The sequence below is a fragment of the Anser cygnoides genome, chromosome 6 (genome assembly GCF_040182565.1).
Source record: "Anser cygnoides isolate HZ-2024a breed goose chromosome 6, Taihu_goose_T2T_genome, whole genome shotgun sequence".
In the NCBI taxonomy this organism is placed as follows: domain Eukaryota; kingdom Metazoa; phylum Chordata; class Aves; order Anseriformes; family Anatidae; genus Anser; species Anser cygnoides.
In genome coordinates, this window is record NC_089878.1 from 21,251,106 (window position 1) to 21,270,708 (window position 19,603).

Below are 19,603 nucleotides of genomic sequence, written 5' to 3' on the forward strand. Positions count from 1 at the left end.
AAATAATGTCATTTTCCATCCAGATATGTTGCAGATTAACAGACCTGGAGAATTTATGTATTATGTAGGAAAGAAAAGTTGCATATTATTTTTTATGAGGTATCATAACTCCTTCTTGCTATATTTTCACCAAAAGTAAAGATACTGATCTGCATGTATGCATTTGTGTAAATTGCCATTCATATTTATATTGCATCTTCTAATATCATTAATTCATCAGCAGCTACTCACAAATTCTCAATTGTTTAAGGAGTCCTTAAATTTTAAAGACTCTAAAGCCCACGCCCAGATGCACAGAGGAGGAGAATGAAGAGTGAACTGAAGGACTTCAATCTTTTGAAGGATTTTAACTTTCAGTTTCAACCTTTTGTTACATTTTCAGTGAAGAACGAATGAAGGATTGTTCCTCTTGGAACAACAAAACATTTCTGTGTTTATTGGTAGAGACAAAGCTTTTGCTGACTTATCTACGTTGTTCTCTCTTCTACTTTCAAACTCTTTTCTGGCTTAGGGATGCTCTGACTAAATTTGCCTCTTGTTTCCAATGACATCTTTCTTTGTCCTGTGTCTGAAAAGATGAGGTCAGTGGATTTGGATAGCAAGAAATTCTTTAACTCGTAGAACCAGCGTGGACTGTGCCTCCACAAGGAGGAAGGTTTGTTAGCATGGATCAGGGTAAATCCATTGGAGGGGAGATAAAAACAAGTGTCATAATTAAATCAATATGAAACATGGTCACATTTAGTCAGCATGGTTTCTCAAAAAAAAAAAAATCATTTTGAGCAAAGTTATAAGGTGGTATACATACAAAGACTTTATTTCCAAAAGTTTTTGACAAGAGACTGTATGGAAAAGAAACAAAGAATTATCACAGATCAAAACTGTGGGTCAGAAACTAGAAGTAAAGATTAAGATGAAGTAGTCATTTTTTTGTCACAGAAAAAGTTACTAGTAAAGTGTCTCAGTGTTCCATAGAAAGTTACATATTGTTTCACTAAGGATTTGGAAAGAAAGTGAAAAGTGAGTAGAAAAATTTACAGATAACATTTTTGTGTGTTACATACAAGAAGGCAGTAGGAATCACTGAAGCCCAGAGATTAAGCCCAGGTTAAGAAAGAAATGAGATACTTGCATGGATGGCAAGAATATCCAGTCCTAATGATGGTTTCAGTCACAAAGGCTACATAAAGCAGTCTGTGCAATCAATTAATGTTAGCTTTAAAATTGTTTTGCTTCTTATATTTGAAATATTTTTCAAGTACAGCTTATGTTAAAGTAATATTTCATAAGAAAAATATTTATGAGGTAAATTAAGACACTTTTTATTTTAAATGATTTTACTCCGTTCATTTTTATAGCGTTAAACTCATACAATGCACAGAAAATTACAAAATATACTGCTTTAATATCAATCTAATGAAATATCAAACATTTTCACTATGACCCCAAAAGATGGTTTTTAGTACAGCATTCTTTTAATCCAGATCAGTTCCTTGATCTTATTTTCCACACAGCAGTTGTGCCAGCACAACAGAAGGGATGGCACAGGGTGGAAACAGCAGCTGGGGGGGAGCAGTGAAGAAGGGGCTGGAACTGCACAAAGTAACCTTGCTGCTAAAGAAACATGTTGGTTAACAACAGCAACGTGTACAGGTAGCGTTGTTCACCTTTACTGGAATTCTTTAAGGAGATACAATTTAATATCTGCAAAACCATGTATAAATTAGTGAAAGGAAGTTGCTAACTGAAATTGCATTTTTTTAATGTATTATATAATCATGCACAAAGTTAATTAGAAGAGATTACCATCATGAAAATACTCTTACCAGTATTAGTCAAAAAAGTGAGTGAAGTTCAGCTTTGAGCAAAAGACACTCCCCTTGGAGAAGAAGGAGATGGGGAACTGAGACAGCTGTCATCTTCAGGGATTGATTCAACAGCTGACAGTGATTTGTAATACTCATCCTCTCCATCAAGCACTTTTATTTGACTTGAAAGAAAACAAACAACATTTATTAAGTTAAAAAATGAATTCTGTCAATATCTTCAGTAATAGAAACTTCTCTGTGGATGTGAAAATGAACACTGCTAATAAAAAGAAAGGAAAAAAAAGTCTGGGATGATTTGATCAGAAAGACATAGCTTTTACACGTGCCCTTTACTTCGCTACTACTTTCTTATGATTATATTCTGAATGGTTCTAAGTGAAAGGCAATGTAATCCTTCTTTTTTATGTGTATAGAATGACAGACCAACTGTTTGCCTCCAATGGCCATTTCATTTGAGCAATGTGGCTTTTTTGCCTATATATGTTCCATATATGTGGTATGATTTTGGAAATGTATTTCAGCTGACAGTTTGCTGTGCATATGAACCAAAGATCACATCACCAATTTTGGGGTAAAGCCCTATTGACATCAATGGGCCTTCATTTTCCTGTGATGTATGAACAGCACTGCAGTCCCATGTTAGTGATTTTGTTCCCTAAACAGGAAAACAGACTTTTTAATCTAGGGGAGAGAAATCAAATAAATCAAATTTTGCTCAGTCACGTAACGTTTTGGGCTTTAACCTTGACCCTCCTATTCATACGCTCATATTCAGAAGACCAATTAAAAAATGAGAAAATGATACAGAAAATTCTTGTAAACTTTTGGAGTAGATGCTTTTTGAAGACCCAGCATACACCAGTTCTCTCTGGTTCACGTGACCAGTCAGTGAAATGTTTTCATAACTCTGTAGTGGTCAGCTTGGCTTTTATAAATTGTTTTCAGTGATTTCTACCTATTGCCAGGAGGTAACTATTCATGTGACAATAAAAACTGACTCGGTCCAATGGAGAAGAAGCAACTCCCTCTTGGGCTGAGTGGCATGTCTGTCAGCTCTTAAAATATGCTCCCCCAGGAAGGCATACCACTGTGAGCGTGGTGTTGCAAAGCTGGTAGGGCTTCTGTCCATATTATAGGTTAGAGGACTCCAGTTTCAACACCTTTCATCTGGGACCATTCACTAGTACCAAATATATTTAAAAACATAAAGATTTTTTTCTGCAGTCATAGTAGTACTCAGAGAAAGCTAGGGAACATATTTTGTTAGAATCAGTTCTAGTGTCTGCAGACAGCAGTACACGCAAGTTTTACATTTGCTTCTGTATAAAATGTCCAATGTCAATGCACAGAGATATGTTAATTGTTTATTTTTAGAAACCTCTCTAGAAAGTTTTGCATATTCTGTAATATCACAAAGGACTTCTTCTGTTTACAGTTGCTTAGAACTAAGAAGATAGATATTTACCCAAGTTTTCTTGGCTTCCTCTTGCTCCCTTGATATTCTAGAGTTCCCTGTGGAGAGGGCCAAGAACACACAGTCAAAGCAAAGCAGCAAGTCGTTAATTTTTAATTCAAAGTGATTTTGTGTTGAATGCAAGCAGATGCTGATAATATCAGAAGTCACAGCATAATTTTTTTGATCAAAGGGCTCAAGTGAGCCTGATGAAGCATGCATCTTGCTCGTCTTTGATAAACCACATCAATTATTCACCGTGAAGGCAGACATCCTGACATGAAAGCAACAGATAAAGAGCATAAGCACATGTTCAAGACGAGAGCAGAAGAACGTGGGGGTGGGGCTGGAGGGGCTGAAACAGGTATTAATAACAGAATTATTAACTGGAAACAAAGCCAGTAAAACAGCTTTATTGCCACTTTGAACTCACATTTAACTGGTTATAGTACATGTTGTCCTCAGGGCTATTCAGCATTTTGGGCTGCTGACATCGTCGACGAGGTGTTCTCAGCTTCTGTTCAAGACAGTTTTCTGAACCTACAGTAAGATAACACAATTTAGTTTTAAGCTGTGCCAGGTGCTGTGAACGTCTCAGAGTATTTTAGTATGTAAACAGTCCTTTCTTCTGTCCTATTTGGTCCTGGGTTTATTAGCAAGTCCTATTCAAAGTAAGCACACAGAAACTTGGGGATCTTTGTTTTCTGTTTTGAAACTTAGTTCAAACACAAGTTTTTAGGCATAACTTCACTTTTACTTTTATAACATTTCTTAATTCTTCCATATATCTGTATCACACCGCTCCTTATTCCTTTCACTCTTTATCTTAGCATCTTCTGTTATCTAAGCAGGAAATTAGGTATATTGTGACCAGCTAGGGATATATCATTCAGCAGCAGTAAAAATGTTTTTCTATCATAGACAGCAATACAGCCCTTTGACTGATGAGACTTACTCTATTATCACCATTTTTATTATATAAAAAGACTACTTTTTGACATGGCTTTCTGTTTAATCAGAGTAATCAGTCTGGTTTGGGATTACGCTTTCTTAATATAATTTGTGATGCATTGTAGAGTAACAGTTGCTTAGAGTCATCTGGAAAGCAGAGTTTAAAGATGAAGGAAATATTTCAGAAGGGGAAGATTCTGAAAAGAACTAACAGCCTCTTTATTTTCATTTGTCTTTTTTTTTCATGTTAAAGAAGAAAGACATTATGGTGTGCTGTACTTTATTTTACCAGGCATTTTCTGTGGCACATCCTGTGGATTATCAGAACAACTACTTTCAGGATAAAACAGAAGTACTGTTTATTAAAAGACAGCGTGGTGGGTAAGGAAAGGTCATTAATTTTTCCAGTAATTTTCCCAATGTCTTTGACTTTTCTGACATTTCCCTGTTAAAAATGACAGTATGAACAAAAAGAATTTTTGGTGGCACCAAAGGAAAAATATAAATCTTACCACATTTGCACTCCATACTGCATGGGAAACTTGCTCTGATACAAAGGGACAGCACAAAGATCAAGTAGCACATGCGTTCCTTTATACACTGCAAAACTGAAATCAATATGGCTTGTGTGGGTGCAGAACTCTAATCTAACAAATCCGTTTTTAAGATCTGGCCTTAACAAGCAGGTAATGTTAAAAAGGCGGGTTATCATACACACAGGTTCACAGTCTGTAACTATTGTCTTTTTCTGCAGTTACTGAGTGAGGTAGAGGACGTGTTTGAACTTGGGCTTTTTCAGCCAAATGACTGACTGTTCTAGAAGATTTTCCCTCTTTCACTGTACTTTCTGCACAGTGAAATCTGCAAGATATTAGTTTTTTTGCAGTGTGGGACTGCAGTGCCTGTATGGGAGGGGAGCACTTGTTTTGTGCCAACCATCATCTTCCCTCACAACACCTGGGAGGGATGGCAGATTAAATAGCCACCAGGAAACTGACTGGAGAGCTGGGGCTAAAATTAAAATCTATTTTATAGAGAAACATTACATTTTTCTAGTAATACAAAATAAGCTTTAACTAATATTCTTGCATTGCTGGTAAATATGATGCCCAAACCTTCAATGCTTTATACTTTTCAAGTTAAGGAGACCTTTATATTTTTGCTCAAGAGATTGACAGCTGAGCCTGAACCTTTGCTACATACCTGTGTTGTATAAATCCAGACAAGGCAGAAGCTGTTCCAGAAAATACTGCTTGAGAATCTGGGGAAATTAGATGCCCAAATACTGCCTGTGTCTTTGGAAAGTATTTTTCTGTAATATTTAGATACGATATAGATGAAATTTTCTTCTCTCTGAAGTCTCTGAAAATTTTGCCAAAGACTTGCTGTTACTACAGTCTATTCTATATATGCATGCTCTGAAAGTCATTCAGACTGATCTTGAAGCTTTCTGTCTCATCAAGACAGCAATTTTTGCAAGCGATGTCTTCAGTTGCAAGGCCGAATCAGTTTCTTTTTACAGTAATGTAATTCATGAATAACCCTCCAAAAGTTGTTGTGTTCTTTTTTTTTTTTTTTTTTTAGTCTACCAAAAGGCTAGTATGAATAAAGACTCAGGCCCTCGCAGTTCTGCATACTTTCTCACATCTCTCTGCAGCTTGCCAAAAGCAAGTATACAGCACATAAGTATTTAGAAGTTTTCAAACAGCACTACAACATGATGAGGCACTCTTTCTTCCTTTCACCCAAAATGCTGTTGTGGCCTGATGTTATTTTTCAAAACATCTATGTGTATAGTCTTCATTTTTATAATGTCTTTTATTCATTAGGATTCTGAGACACTAATATTTTGTTCTAGCTTTTTATCCTGACGTTTAATTATTTCTGTGTATTCCATGGGTGGTCTGCAGCTTGTGTCCTCCGAAGGAAATACCCTTTCAGTGGGCCCATTTGTCTTAGTGTTTAGTAGCATACTACACGAACAGTACAAAATCTGGTAACATTTATCATAAACTACCATATCTGGAGAAAACTGTATTAACATGTGCTCGACACTCAGCAGTTGAATAGGCACTTTAAATGGCGTTCTAAAATATTTAGCTTTGATGACAAACTTTAGGCCTCCAGTAGGAAAAAAGTCACTTATTTTCATACTAATAGCAGCAGCACCAGTATCATTAACAGGGTGTTGTTTGTGTTGCACCCATGTTGTGCCAAGAGCCTCTGGCATGCCCAGACTCCTGGGCTTGTTACAAATTTAGAGACCAGATAAGGGAGTGCGCACAGGCACTTCCTTCAGGCTGTCCTTTAGCACCAGTTTTGAAGTAAGGTATTTGCCTCCCTTTTGTCTGGAAGAAAACTTTTCTTCCAGGAAAGCAGAAATTCCTAATGTTATAACTTCTTTATTGGTAAATATTTTACTGCAGTGCAGAAATAACACAGAGTAGGTAAAATTCCTCCTGCCCAGTGCATTACGTCAGCTGATCCAGCTAGCTTAGGGTAGACTGAGGCTCTGGGTGTCCTCCTCCTTTCCTCATTTGAACCCAGAGAAGCAGACACAAATGGGTGAGCAGGCTCATGTGGATGTTCCCCTAAAGCTACCACAAAACTGATGTTGCTCACAGTGAAAGGAATTAGAAACTGAAGGTGGGTAAATCTGTGAGAGTACAAAGTATTTGTAAGTAAACAAATGGATTGGGTTTCTATTTACTCCTTTGTTACGACTACTGGTTATTCTTTTTATTCTTCTGGTATATAAGAGCCCAAGTCAATATATCAGGACCTTGCAGTACTCAGACAGATTACAAAGACGCATGTTTTCAACTAAATGTAAAATCAAACATTTGAGTTACATTTTTCAGAATGGGGAATTGCATAATGAGAAAATTTCTTGGGAATCATGGATATTCAGCTGAATATGAAGCAGACGGTGCAAAGCAGAAGGCTACTCAACAGAAACAACCATTTTATTGTTGGGTGCAGAATTATTTAAAAGAGGGTGCTGTAAACTGCACAATGTTTTGAGAACAATTTGAGATCTGGAAAACCCACCTTAGCGTGAGCAATTTGAAAAAGTGTCCTATTTTGTTGTTTCAAAAGAAGGATAAGAGGTGTTTTGAAGCAAGTGTAAACCCAATGACAGTGGAGGGTTTTTCACCTTAGGAAACAAAGGTCTGAAGTGTCCAATGGCCAGCAGTGAAAGAAAAATCCAGAACAGAAATACAGCACACAGTGAAAGCAATCAGCTGAGAGAAAAAATTATTAGCGGTACGATGGAAACTCGAGATTAGAAGCTCTTTGAAAAGGTGTGTTTTGACTCGAGGTGAAGTTAAAAACTATCCAAGATATCAGCTAGATCAAGTCTGACTTAGTATGAATTAATTTCTCTAGAGGAACTTTTATCTTGAGTCTCAATCTGCAGAAGATTTTTGTATTGATTGTTTGATTTCTGGGATATACTCCCAACTTTGGATTTCCATATACTTTTTTTCTGCTTTTGTATGGCTGAAATTGAAATTTTTTTCTTCAGTTAGCCATCACATCCATAATATTGACATTTTACATGACATCTCTTGATTTGGAGATGATTAGCACATTTCTTATGCCATATCTTATTTAGATGACTTTTCTGTTTAAAAATCCATCCTTTCAATAAACTGCAAACAGCTTTTTTTTCAGAGCTGCACAAGCTGATGAACAATAAGATTTAACAAAAGTCTTTAAAATGCTCTTTAGCAATGACACAAGGACTTTTGCACCTAGGATTTGGGCCCCGACCAGTACTTACAAAACAACTGAAAAAATGTATTTTTCTAATGAATTCCCATGAGGGGTATGACTTCACTCTGATATTCAGAGAAAATCTCATGTTAGATGTCCTGTTTGTCCTACTCATCTTGGTATTGAAAACTTGTAGACAGACACTGGGCATGCTTTTCAGAGGAAATGCAAATCACCAGATTGTGTTCTCCACAATGAAGCTGGGGTCTTCTTCAACTATTCATGATTAAGTTGTTGCTCCAAAAAACCCTTGATGCTGATAACTTTGCCAAACTCTGCTGATTTTTCCTATATGGTGAATTTTGCACAGAAAATGGTGAATAGGCGACTACAACTGCATTTGGAACTTGTAAAATCCACTGATGTGAGTCAGACTGATTTAAGGTTGGTGCACCACAGGGAGGGCACTAAACTGGATGACGTCTTACGTTTAGCAAGGAATGCACTGAAGGGGTCTTTGCCAACACGTCAGTAATACAAAGCAGGCTGCATTGCTGACTCCCTTGGTGAAGGGCCTTCATCCACTACCACACATATTGAAGAGTGGAGCTGAGTACTCTCGTTTTCCTTCTGAAGCCATTTATCCAAAGCAGGTTTGGAAGGGATTATTCTTTTATCTTTCTGTTACAGGTGAATACAAACATAACATTACAGGAAGGGCAGTCCTTCTCTAATTACTCAGACACAGGAAGATACATTTTATGAGGAGAAAGGGCAGCCTGGTAAAGAAAAAGTAATGGGGCCATACTTCTTATTAAAAGAGTAAGCAAAAGCAAATAAAGTAGATAAATCAGTATGACCAAGAAAAATAGTAAGCATGTGTCTGATTTCCAATCTATAATATCAGATGAAACATGAAAGTGCAACCCTTAATTATAAGCAAATACTAGCACAGGCTCATGGGATCTCATCATAACATCTCAAGGTCTACATTCATGAAAATTTAAGCAATGTTTAAAATCATGTTAATTTGTTCTTTGTTTGTTTCTTTTCCTGCCAGTCTAATTTATTCCAAAAGACTTTGGTTCTCAAGCCTGGATATATTGATCATGCCTATGTAAAGCATTGTTATAGCCTGGGGAGAAGACTTTTGTGGAAAAAACTTGTCTTTGTTCTCCTTTGATAATTTATATGTATTTTGATGTTTTCAAGCTTTTCCAGTTTTGAATCATTTTTTAAGGCAGCAAGTTAACTTCACTTTTTCTCTTGAAGTCTTGGGCAAATACAGAAATGACCTCACAGCCAATTATAATATGCATCCTCCTCCTGGACTGGATGCTAAGTGGGTAATTATGTGTAGCATGCTGATTTCAAGGAACATTTATATTTTCTTCTGTGCCATACAAGTCTATTCAAGCAGAGGACTCAAGGGGCTAGTGATTCTGGCTCCCCTCATATCAGTGTTAAATGGGAGTGACTGAACGTCATTTATGCGGTAAAAAATGCTGTAAGTGAACTAGGCTTTGTGATCTTAATTACTTCAGCTTTATTTTTAAAGAAGAGAGATTTACAAAGGGCACATACTGCCGTCTGGCCATGAGTGTTCATACAAACAAGTTTTCTTCCTTTTCTCACTCCCTTGATTCTCCACCACTTCCACAAATTTGCATCATACCGTAAGTGCAATAGGGGAGGAAAACGAAAAACTTGCCCAGGAAGCAGAGTGAATACTCAGGCAGTTAGCCCCCACTGAGCTCCTCCTGCACCTGCCTGACTGCCGTACTAACACCAGCCAACGTAGCACTTTCTTGCACACCCCTGTACTGAAATGCAGTCAGTATGACTGTAGTATGAGCACACACTAGGAGACACCAGACCCACATCACAGGGTATTTGTACTCTGCCTGTTAAATGCTACCTGTTATAAGTGTGTCAGAAACAAGGGCAGGATAATGGCTGCAATAGGCTTCCCAGACCAAGTGCTGTAGAGTTATCTGGTAGCTTCACTCTTGGGACTAACGAAATTACCAGGTCTATGCTGTACACTATAAGTATTAAATATATTACGGCAGTTCCCACACCAAAAAGATGCTGGAGGCTGATGGGAAATAAGCACTGCCTCTGACAGATTTTAATCTCAGTACAGGCGAAACCCAACAGACAACAACATGGGGTAGGAGACAATAAAGAGTAGGACTACTTGGTGACTTAAGCAACTATGTCTCTGATATCTTTGTGGTTTTCCTTCTGAGGTCAGTGAAAGGGGAAACAGAACACTACAGCAAGAAGAAACAGACAAGAAAAAGGTGGAAAATAAAACAATCAACTAAGACACTGAGAAACTAAGGAATAGAAGAAAAGGAAATAGCCATTAATGGTGCAGCAGTAGAACCTAAGCTCTGGCATCAGAGGATTTGATTAATCTAAGAACATCAGGAGCCTGGAGGCATATTGGCATATCTAATGCTATTAACAATTGTAATTCTCTCCAGGATACTTCATGCTTACCCAGCAGTAACTTCAGTATGTTCCATAAGGCATCCATTCTGTTGGTATAGTGAAATATAGTATGACCGGGAACCATTCTTGCCACCAAATTCCTTACTCTTCCGCTACAGAAGAGTGTCCAAGAATATTTACAGGGGCTGGGGTTCTTCATGCTGCTAGTGACAAGCAAGCATGGAAAGAACAATAAATCAGATGTTCTTTGAGGAGTTAGAAGGCCTCAGCCCTTGCTTACTCACAAAATATCTTACTAGAACTTCACTCAAGTGTTTCTAAGGGAAAAGAGTTTAACGATTTATATATATATATATATGTATACATATATTAAAATGCTTATAAAGAGAGATTAATTCTTAGCAAATCATGCAATTCCCATGCACTCAAAGCTCTTACTTGGGTTCAGTAGGTAAGAAGAAGAATAAGTTAGATTTAATTATTTTCAGTGTCAAGTGCTTTGCAGTGTAAATTGATAGCTCCAAATGTAGTTACCAGATTCACTGAAAACATAATCTGGAGGGGTAAAAAGTCCTATGATAGAAAGATTTAAAATGAAACAAAATCAAGCTTCATGATCACCTCAGATCCCACACACAACTGTGGTGAACTAGAATTCTGTTTATTCAGATGGAGTGTGTTCGTAGTGCCAAGAGCCATAGACTGCTAGGGAAATTAGTGTAGCCTCTTTGATGTCATGTGCATCCCAGAATCTGTAACACACTGCTAAAACTGTGAGCATAGCCTTTTGTTTATAACCCTAAACAGAACCATTTGAATACACACGCTGAAAGAACTCATAAACAGGAGCAATGCGTCTTCTTCTACCCAGTGATTCATTACTTATAGCTTCGTTTTGGATACTGCAGTTCTATGCAAAGACATATGCTTTAGATCATAAAGCACACTAAGCAAATCATAAGTTCTTCAAGATGGTATGTAAAGGCTGTTTCTGCATCTGTTTGTTGCCAAAGACCCAGATGATACTGTAATTAGAACAACAAATATTTTATGTGAAATCAATCATTTAGCTGTCTCTGAACCCTGAAACAATGGCTTTTAGATACAGTTTGTTGGGAAACAAGATCCATAAATAGTTAGAATCTTGGCTTTTGTTGTTTTTTCCCTTCTGACACAATTCTGATCCTTCACTATTTGTCAGTTCTTTCAGTTTCTATTGTGAATGACTTAACTATAGAGGGAAAAGGCAGAGATTAAACAAAGCACGCTGAAGAACTAACTGTCAGTGACTAATACGGATGAGATTCAAACCTGTTAGCAAACAGCGGGCTTCTACAAGTTTGGTCCTGGAGACATCTTCCTGTGCTGATTGAATATACACAACCTCTCATATGCCCAGCATGTAGTAACATCTAATGGTGGGTTCCAGAGGTGAGGCAACTGGTCAACTAACCAGTCAAAGCCAAGGAGGTTTGCACAACTTTAACTTTAGGAAAAAAACCATGCCAAACCATCCTGAATGACACAAACTAGTTCTGGACAATGAAGAAAAGTTAACTGATGATTATTTTTCTTCTCCTCCTTAAAGAAGACACAAGGCAGTTGTAGAAGCTGCTTTTCGGTTAGTTCTTTTCTGAAGAAACAGTTACTGATGAAAAACAGGACATTTCAGGTATGCTGGAATTACTACATATCACAGCATATTTCATGGTTTTAGAAGTGCTGCTTGATCCAGTAACCACCAGGTGATAAGAAATAGCTATCTCACTTTACCATGTGAAGTAAGTGATGCCTCTCTTGCTCTCTGAGTGATGTTGTAAATCAATATGAGTAACTGAAGAAATTCACAGGGGAAAAACCTACTGAGAACAATTAAATACGAAGAGATCATTTCTGGATCAGGAAATCCCTGAGCCACAAACCATGCTAGGCTGGGCAAATCTCTCTGCTTGTCCTATTTTCGTACTATACTCCAGGCTTTTGCTCTTGGTTATTGTCAGATGGAAAATTAGGCTAAACAGACTTGGATTAGTTTGGAAATACTCTTTGTTAGGTTTTTGTTAGTGATGCTGCTAGCATTCAAACAACCAGGAAAGTAACCCACTCAAAATAAATCCACGCAGTCCAAATCCCCAAGAGACACCTGAACCTGAGGTTGAGGTAACACCTCACGAGATCCATACCAGGGTCTTCAATGCAAAGATGATTTCAAAGTTAACTTTAACTGCTCATGGCAGGAATGTAGTACGATGTATGCTTTTTCTATTGCACTGCACCAGATTAGCCTGAGCTTCTAGAAGGCAGAAGTAGAAATCCCACACGAAGACGAATACAAAAGAAAGCCAGGCATTCTTGAATTCTCTGGACATGCCTATTTTCCCTTTCTGTAAGTGCTAATCCGAGGTACTAGTTTTGAAGGATAGACACCAGAAAACCTACACAGGCACTGTGCACCCAGAGGGCTGCCATGATACAAGCTTTTCCCATCAGCATTGTATCATAGCTGAGACTCAGTCTGTTGGTGCAGTTTATTTATTTAGTGAAGTTAAAAAAATAGGAATGGAAAGAACTTCAGGTGACTATTTTGTTCTTCCTTGTCTTCTATTTTTGTCCTTCCTTGTCCAAAGTAAAATCGTATCTCATGTGTGAGGTATGAGAAATTTTCAAAATTGCTCAGTGACAAAAGATCTTTATAAATATCCTCAGAAATATAGCATCAACAATGGAAATATTATTTTTGTATAATATGACAATAGCTATTACTTCAAATAAGAATTAGGATGATGATTTAGTCATTCTGATTGATTAAATAGCTTTGGAAATGTTAAAGTATCATGACAGGATCATCAGTTTCAGAGATATTCTCTAAAGTACAGTTGGACTTGCTAATGCACAGGTTTTTAAACTGCATATTATGGATCTCTCAAGAGCTATCGTGTGCTAATATGCCTCAGAAAACTCACTGGACACTTGGCACTGGTTCATCTTGTGGGTTCCAGCTAAGAAAAGCAAAGCATATGGGGAAAAAGATGAATCCAACATAAAAAGTAAACACTGTGATTAACTTTTAAAAATAAAAAGTCAAAACATTCAGTACATTAGAAACCAGTAACAAATCACAAATACCTTTCTAATACTGCTTCTCTACAGAGCCAGCTGCTGCAGCTGCCAAAAATGCATCACACAAATATAGGGAGCTGGTCTCTGCAATCAAAAGTAGGGCAGGAGGCAATCTGTAAGTTCATAACTCTGTTAAAATTTTGCTCATAGTGGGCATGTGTTTCAGAGTTGCTGTCCTAGCATATAGCCTAGATGTTTTTAAAGGTAATTCTTCACCTTCTTCCAAACTGTAATAATAGCATTTTTATCCCATATCCTCAGAGACTAAGCCACTTGATTGACTTTGAATTCTGGACACACAGGAAATTTGTATTAATTTAGCATAAAGATGAGGCGCAATAAAGGCTCTGTGGAACCACAACAGCATGGTCTCTAAGGTTTTGTTCATTACAGAAACACAATTTGCATATCTAAAGGCTTGAAACCATGGGTCCATATTGATACAACTAGTATTTCAAATTTGAGTGTAGCAGATTCAGCATATATTTCAAAGAATAAATGGTAGAAGACCAAGATAAAACTCTCAGTAGATTTCTTCATTAAGAAAGTGGGTTTTTTTTTCTGAATTCAAGGTAGTTGGCAGCAGTAACTTTTAAAGGAAGTATTAAAGAAAGCTTGACTGAAAGCAAAAATACCACTAGTTAGGTATCTGCTTTCTAGTGTTGCTACAGGGACTTGGTCTGACATTTGTAAATGTTGGAAGTGAAGAAGGCGTTGGCTGGATAAAGGAAACTAATGCTGCTGACCTATGTGCTACAGCGATCTATTCCTTTAAGGGGGTTTTAATTGCTACAGGGACTCCTAACATTAGACCTATGATTAGTGATGGCTCACAAGTGAACTATAAATCAAACTCAGGCCAGTAAATTCCCAGGAAGCATTCCAAAAGAGAAACTTAAGAAGCATGATCTACCTATTCAGTCAATAACAGAGTTAGAAAGTAAGTAGGAATTGAGAAAAACAACAACAACAAACAAACAAAAAACCCAAAACAAACAAACAAAATAGCCTTCAGGCTTTAAAGACATCTGTGTACCCTAGGATTTTTTCTCCTTCCAAATCTAAATCAGTAACCATTTACTGGTAACTTATGCTATGAATCTATGCTATGGTAGAATGCTAGACATATATAAAAACAAGGAGTCATTATGTCAAGACTTTGAAGCAGTGAGGTGTAGTTCATTAACTTGTACCCAGAAAAGGTAGGTGGGAGCTTCCAATAGAATTAAAGTGCTTTCAGAAAACAGAAAAGAGGTCTAAAGAATACTGAGGGAGCTCTGCAAAGAGTTTCAACACTGGGATGTTCAATTCCACTAAAGCAATTTAAGGCTGTGTATTTCATGATACCCAGCCACAACATCTGCAGTAAGAGTTTGGGGAGTGAACACAAAGTATCTGCACTTTTCATCCAGTGCTACCTGAAAGCACTGAAAAGAAACTATGGCAAAAAACTTCAGCTCATAGGAGCAGAGGAAGACATACACGTGTGCATATACAAACAAAGCGAGTTGACTTTCTGATATTACAGTGACTTGCTTATGTGACAATATGTTTTGTTCTGAAATTACATTTCTTGACAGGACACAGCTTGCTGTAGTATGTCAGCTCACTGTAATATATTCCCCTCTGAACACAGCCTTTGTACTTGAGTATCGCTTATTTTAAATTGGTAAATTCTACAGAATTAGTTGGAGTTTTTATTTTTCTCATAAATATATGTCTAGTTCTGGTGACTTTGATGACATTTTATTCCTCCGAGCTTAATAAATCCTTCTTTACCAAAGTGAGTGGTGATTTTAGGGTTCAAACTGAAGTACTAGAAAGGCGGCTTTTTAAAACTTTGCAGCTCACCCATTCTGGAAAAAAAGGCTCCTTCATGGTGTCTTAGTATAGGTACACACAATTTCTTGTCACTCCAGAAAATACAGACCAAGTGATTTCAGGAATTTATTTGGGAAGTAGATTTGGGTATGTTTTCCACCCCCTAACTACTTGATTTTTTTTTCAGTCCCTTTCTTATAATTCTGTACTACATCCTTGGCTAGTAAAAGAGTAATATATCCCTAAAGAATGGCTCGAGATACGGTAACATCAAATTCTGTTTGTGCCCTGACCCTGTACTTGGGTTTGCTCGTACTTGAGCAAGCAAAGTTTGAATCAACACTTTACTAGTTACTGTGCAATAATGCCTTGTATGAATGGCCTACAAAGGACCACACAGAGCTGCAACATGAATAAACTAGCACATTGCATGCACACCTCTGGCTGTGCAATGCCACTTCTGATTTATCTGTCATTGGTACCTGAGAAGTACGACCATATTAACATAACTTTCTTCTATAACATATCGTGCTTCTCAGTAGGACTAATTAGCTTACGCACAGCACTGCACTCATCCAGCGACACTGCCTCCAGGGTCTGATTCACAACTAGCTTGAGCAACTTTGCAAAGCACTGGCATGCACAGTGTCAATATACCACATACTTATAGTATGGCTTATTTTACACTAACTTTCCCATGGAAACAAAACCTAAAAATCAGCTTTAACTCTGTGAACAGGTTCACTGAAGTCTGCTGTTGAAGTAATGCTACAACAATACTGACAATATCCTGTCCTCAGCAGAAAGGCTTATGTCCTGAAAACGCTAACACTGATGCACACGTCCACCACTAGAATTAGTTCCTCTGAAGTTAGCCCCAGCATGAAGCATATGAATACAAAGGAAAAAATGGAAAGTACCACAAAACCACGCTGATAATAATAATGGAACTCTATTATAGAATTTTAAACTGCTCCCTTTAGAAAGGACTGTCTTAATTATTTTAATTATTAAAAAGCCCTATGAAGTAAAAAGTTATGGGCAGAGAGACATAAGCATTTCTTTTCATTTGTAGAAGATATAATAAATTTTAAAATTCCAGCACTCTTTCTACCAACACAATACCTGAATTAACTCATGAAGCAGTTTAAATTCAGCGATAATTTAGAGTCATTCACTTTCTACAAATGCTCAAAAACATGTAGGAGTACTTAGGCTAATCTCTGATGAAAATTAGTTATGTTATATTCTTCAATAAAATAAGCACAAGAATGACTTTTGGTTTCATGGAAAGTAGTATTTCCACATGTAGCTGATCAGCATTGTCTAAATTAAATGAATATGAGGCTGGTGGATGGACAGAGGCAAACTGAAGATAATCAGCAAAATTTATGTTTTCAAACAAAGTACAACACATATAAATCACTTCAAAGAACCCCTACAAAATTATCATTTAAAAAAATTAAACCACAATATAGTGAAAAGCAAAAAAATATGACTTGTGGACCATAAGTTATAGTTCATTGTTTGCTTTCACAAGGTAGAATGGCAGGAAATTATCTCCCTCTTGTCACGCATTTCATTTTTGATTAGGTGATTTTGCATTATTTGTAACTTCAAAAAGCATCCACAAAAATATGAGGTGCCAAAGACATTTTTTGTTCTCTGAAGATGCAATTTTCTAGAATAAAACTGTCTATAACACCACGTACTGCAAAACAAGATTTTCAGTTTTTACTGCAGTCACTTATGCCAGCAATCTACGTGAAGTCAATGCATTATGCATAATGCATAATGATAGGACCAATCGTCTTTAAAATAAAGTTATTATTTAAAGATATATGTTTTACTACTATCAACCAATAACGCACATTTGTTTGAAACAGATTACTCTTCTGTCATCATTATGCTCATTATGTGTCACCATTTTGTTCAGAAGAATCCATGATACAAAAAGGGGAGCATTATTTATACAGAATCACATATCTTTCTTTTTATTACTATAATATATATAGTAGAGATTAACTCCACTTACGCTTTTTTTTTTTTGCATTCTGTATCTCTGCTGTTAGGACTTGATTTGGACAGTTTATTCAGAGATAGCCAGCTGGTCAAAAGAGGTGATTCTCCTGCCATATTTAGCCTTGGTGCCCCAAGGTAGGCCGCAAGCAGGCAGGCTGCACAGCTGCTGTGTTGCCTGTGATGAGAAGGAGCCTGTACCACTTGACCGTGCCAGCAAAGGACTAACATCCTCACCACGTCTGTTCTTTCTCTTTCCCTCATGGCTGCTGATAGACAGGACTATGGTATCTGTCTGTTCATATAGAGAACTTGCAACATCAGCCTTGAGAGGAATGAATTTCCCAGTCATCTCTGCTGAAGAGTTAAATTCAGATGTATAATATTTTAAACTTCATCATTACTTCTGTCACTGGAGCTCAACACACACAGGTGAAGGATCGTGAGTTAGTTACCTTACAAAAAGCTGCATGATGTATTGCTCATTTTACACAACAAACAGTAGCAGCCTGTGCCACTATGCAAGGAAGACTTTGAGTCCTCATCACCAGCTGTGAATCCGGGCCCACAGAAAGGAGACTGAGCCCATCAGAGTTCATCCCTGTGATGAACACTGTGGTAGGACAGGGATCAAGGGGAACAATGAGGTGAAAGAGCACACCTAGTTACCTTTTCAAGTTTGATTTGTGGATGAGGAAAATAGTCAGAAGTAAATGTTTCACGTGCTGTCACAAATCACTTAACTGAAGAGGAGCAAAATCTTGTACTTCATGTAAAATCAAAGGGACCAAAACAGTAATCCTGCCTGCAACTGGATTTTTTTAAAGTTCTTTGGGTATTTTTGTTTGGAGTTACTCATGTTTAAAGAGAGACCTGTATAGTAACACTACATGACACGCTGAGCTGCATGTTGCAGCATGCGATGCTGGTTTTCACCTTTCAGACAGCTTAACAGTTCTCACTCACTGGGTATAGCTTATGGCAGCCTGGGAATAAGAAGTGCCCTGCTGCTGCCAAGGGTAACTAAGATGGCATCCAGCCATATTTCTAACATTTAGTAAAGACCAGAACTACGGCAATTTAACTTGGTATCCATAAGAAAAATGTAATTATTGTCCACACTCAACAAGAAGAAAAGTCAGTTAGTGACACCACAAGTGTTTTTTTAATGGTATCCAAAAGTCCCTTCTAGATTACCGGCATTTGAACATGAGAAACTATTACAGTAGAGTAGAAAGTCAATAAAACGATCTCTACAGACTTGGCAACATGCATAAGAGGTTTTATCTTTAAAAATAGCCTAATGCTTAGTTGTATAACCACCAAATTAAGTTTAATGGGTGAAAATGATTAAAGATTTCTGCACGGTGTTCCTGCTTCTTGGCCATTAGCATGTCACACCAGGATAATTTAAATCTCCTTTCAGTTCTGGGTAGTTGAGATCACAGCTCTCCTTATTTCTAAAGGGGAGGGATTTCCACCTCTGCGGAAGAGAAGCATTCCAGTCAAAACTCTTCAGAAAGTGTTATGGCCAGACAACTGTAACCGCACCTCAGTTAGAAGTTAGTCTTCTTTTTTATTTAATTATTTCTTTGCTAACACTGGAATTTTAGAGCAACAGAAACTTTTTTTGTGAATTCAGGTCATATTAGCTAACAGTTTCAGCTGAAATTACATGAAAAAACTTCAGAGATGTTGAAACAATTCATTCTGGCATCTCAAAAACAAAACATTTTGATTTTGTCACAAGGGGACTCCCTTCCCAAAACAGAGGAGGTAGTGCTGCCACCCCTGATATCCAAAAACTCAGTGATTAGGCCATGTTCTTAGGTTGTGAAAGATGTAGCTTCAAACACCTCCTTTAACAGATTTGGTACAGGGACTTGAACCCAAACATCAGGCTTCTCAGGAGAGTAACCTAACTGCTGGGCTAGAAAATATTCTTAGGTAGGTTTTTCTCAGCCTCATTTGTTGAAAGTGTCCCACTTTGCATAAAGTAGTTAAATATTCATTGAAATGGAGATTGAAAGCCAGGTGCTGGCCTGCTTTTCCTCTGACTGCTCAAATTACCACAATCTTAAGTCATTCACATGCTCTCTGTTTCTGTGGCCTACTTACAATTTAGTGTACATTCCACCAATGGGAGAAAGGGGAGAAGGAAAAATGCTTTCTTCTCCAAACTTTGACATCTGCCTTGGGTATAGCCCAGGCCAGTGAAAATACGGATTGG

General features: G+C 37.4%; 1 protein-coding gene across 5 annotated transcripts in view; it reads right to left on the reverse strand.

The window, feature by feature from the left end:
• Window positions 1–19,603, reverse strand: part of MYO3B (myosin IIIB) — a 245,708-nt gene that overhangs the window by 46,752 nt on the left and 179,353 nt on the right. For 3 of the 5 annotated variants that reach the window (XR_007162477.2, XR_010832378.1, XR_007162478.2), the window contains 3 exons: window positions 3,716–3,822; window positions 3,295–3,341; window positions 1,827–1,990 (listed from right to left, as the gene is read on the reverse strand). Coding sequence is in view for 2 of the 5 variants with exons in the window: in XM_048061517.2 (XP_047917474.1) it covers window positions 1,855–1,990; window positions 3,295–3,341; window positions 3,716–3,822 (290 nt within the window). In the remaining 3 variants the exon portion in view is untranslated. Of the gene's footprint in view, window positions 1–372; window positions 1,991–3,294; window positions 3,342–3,715; window positions 3,823–19,603 lie in introns of those variants that run through there. The other 2 variants (XM_048061517.2, XM_048061516.2) reach the window with 2 other exon arrangements.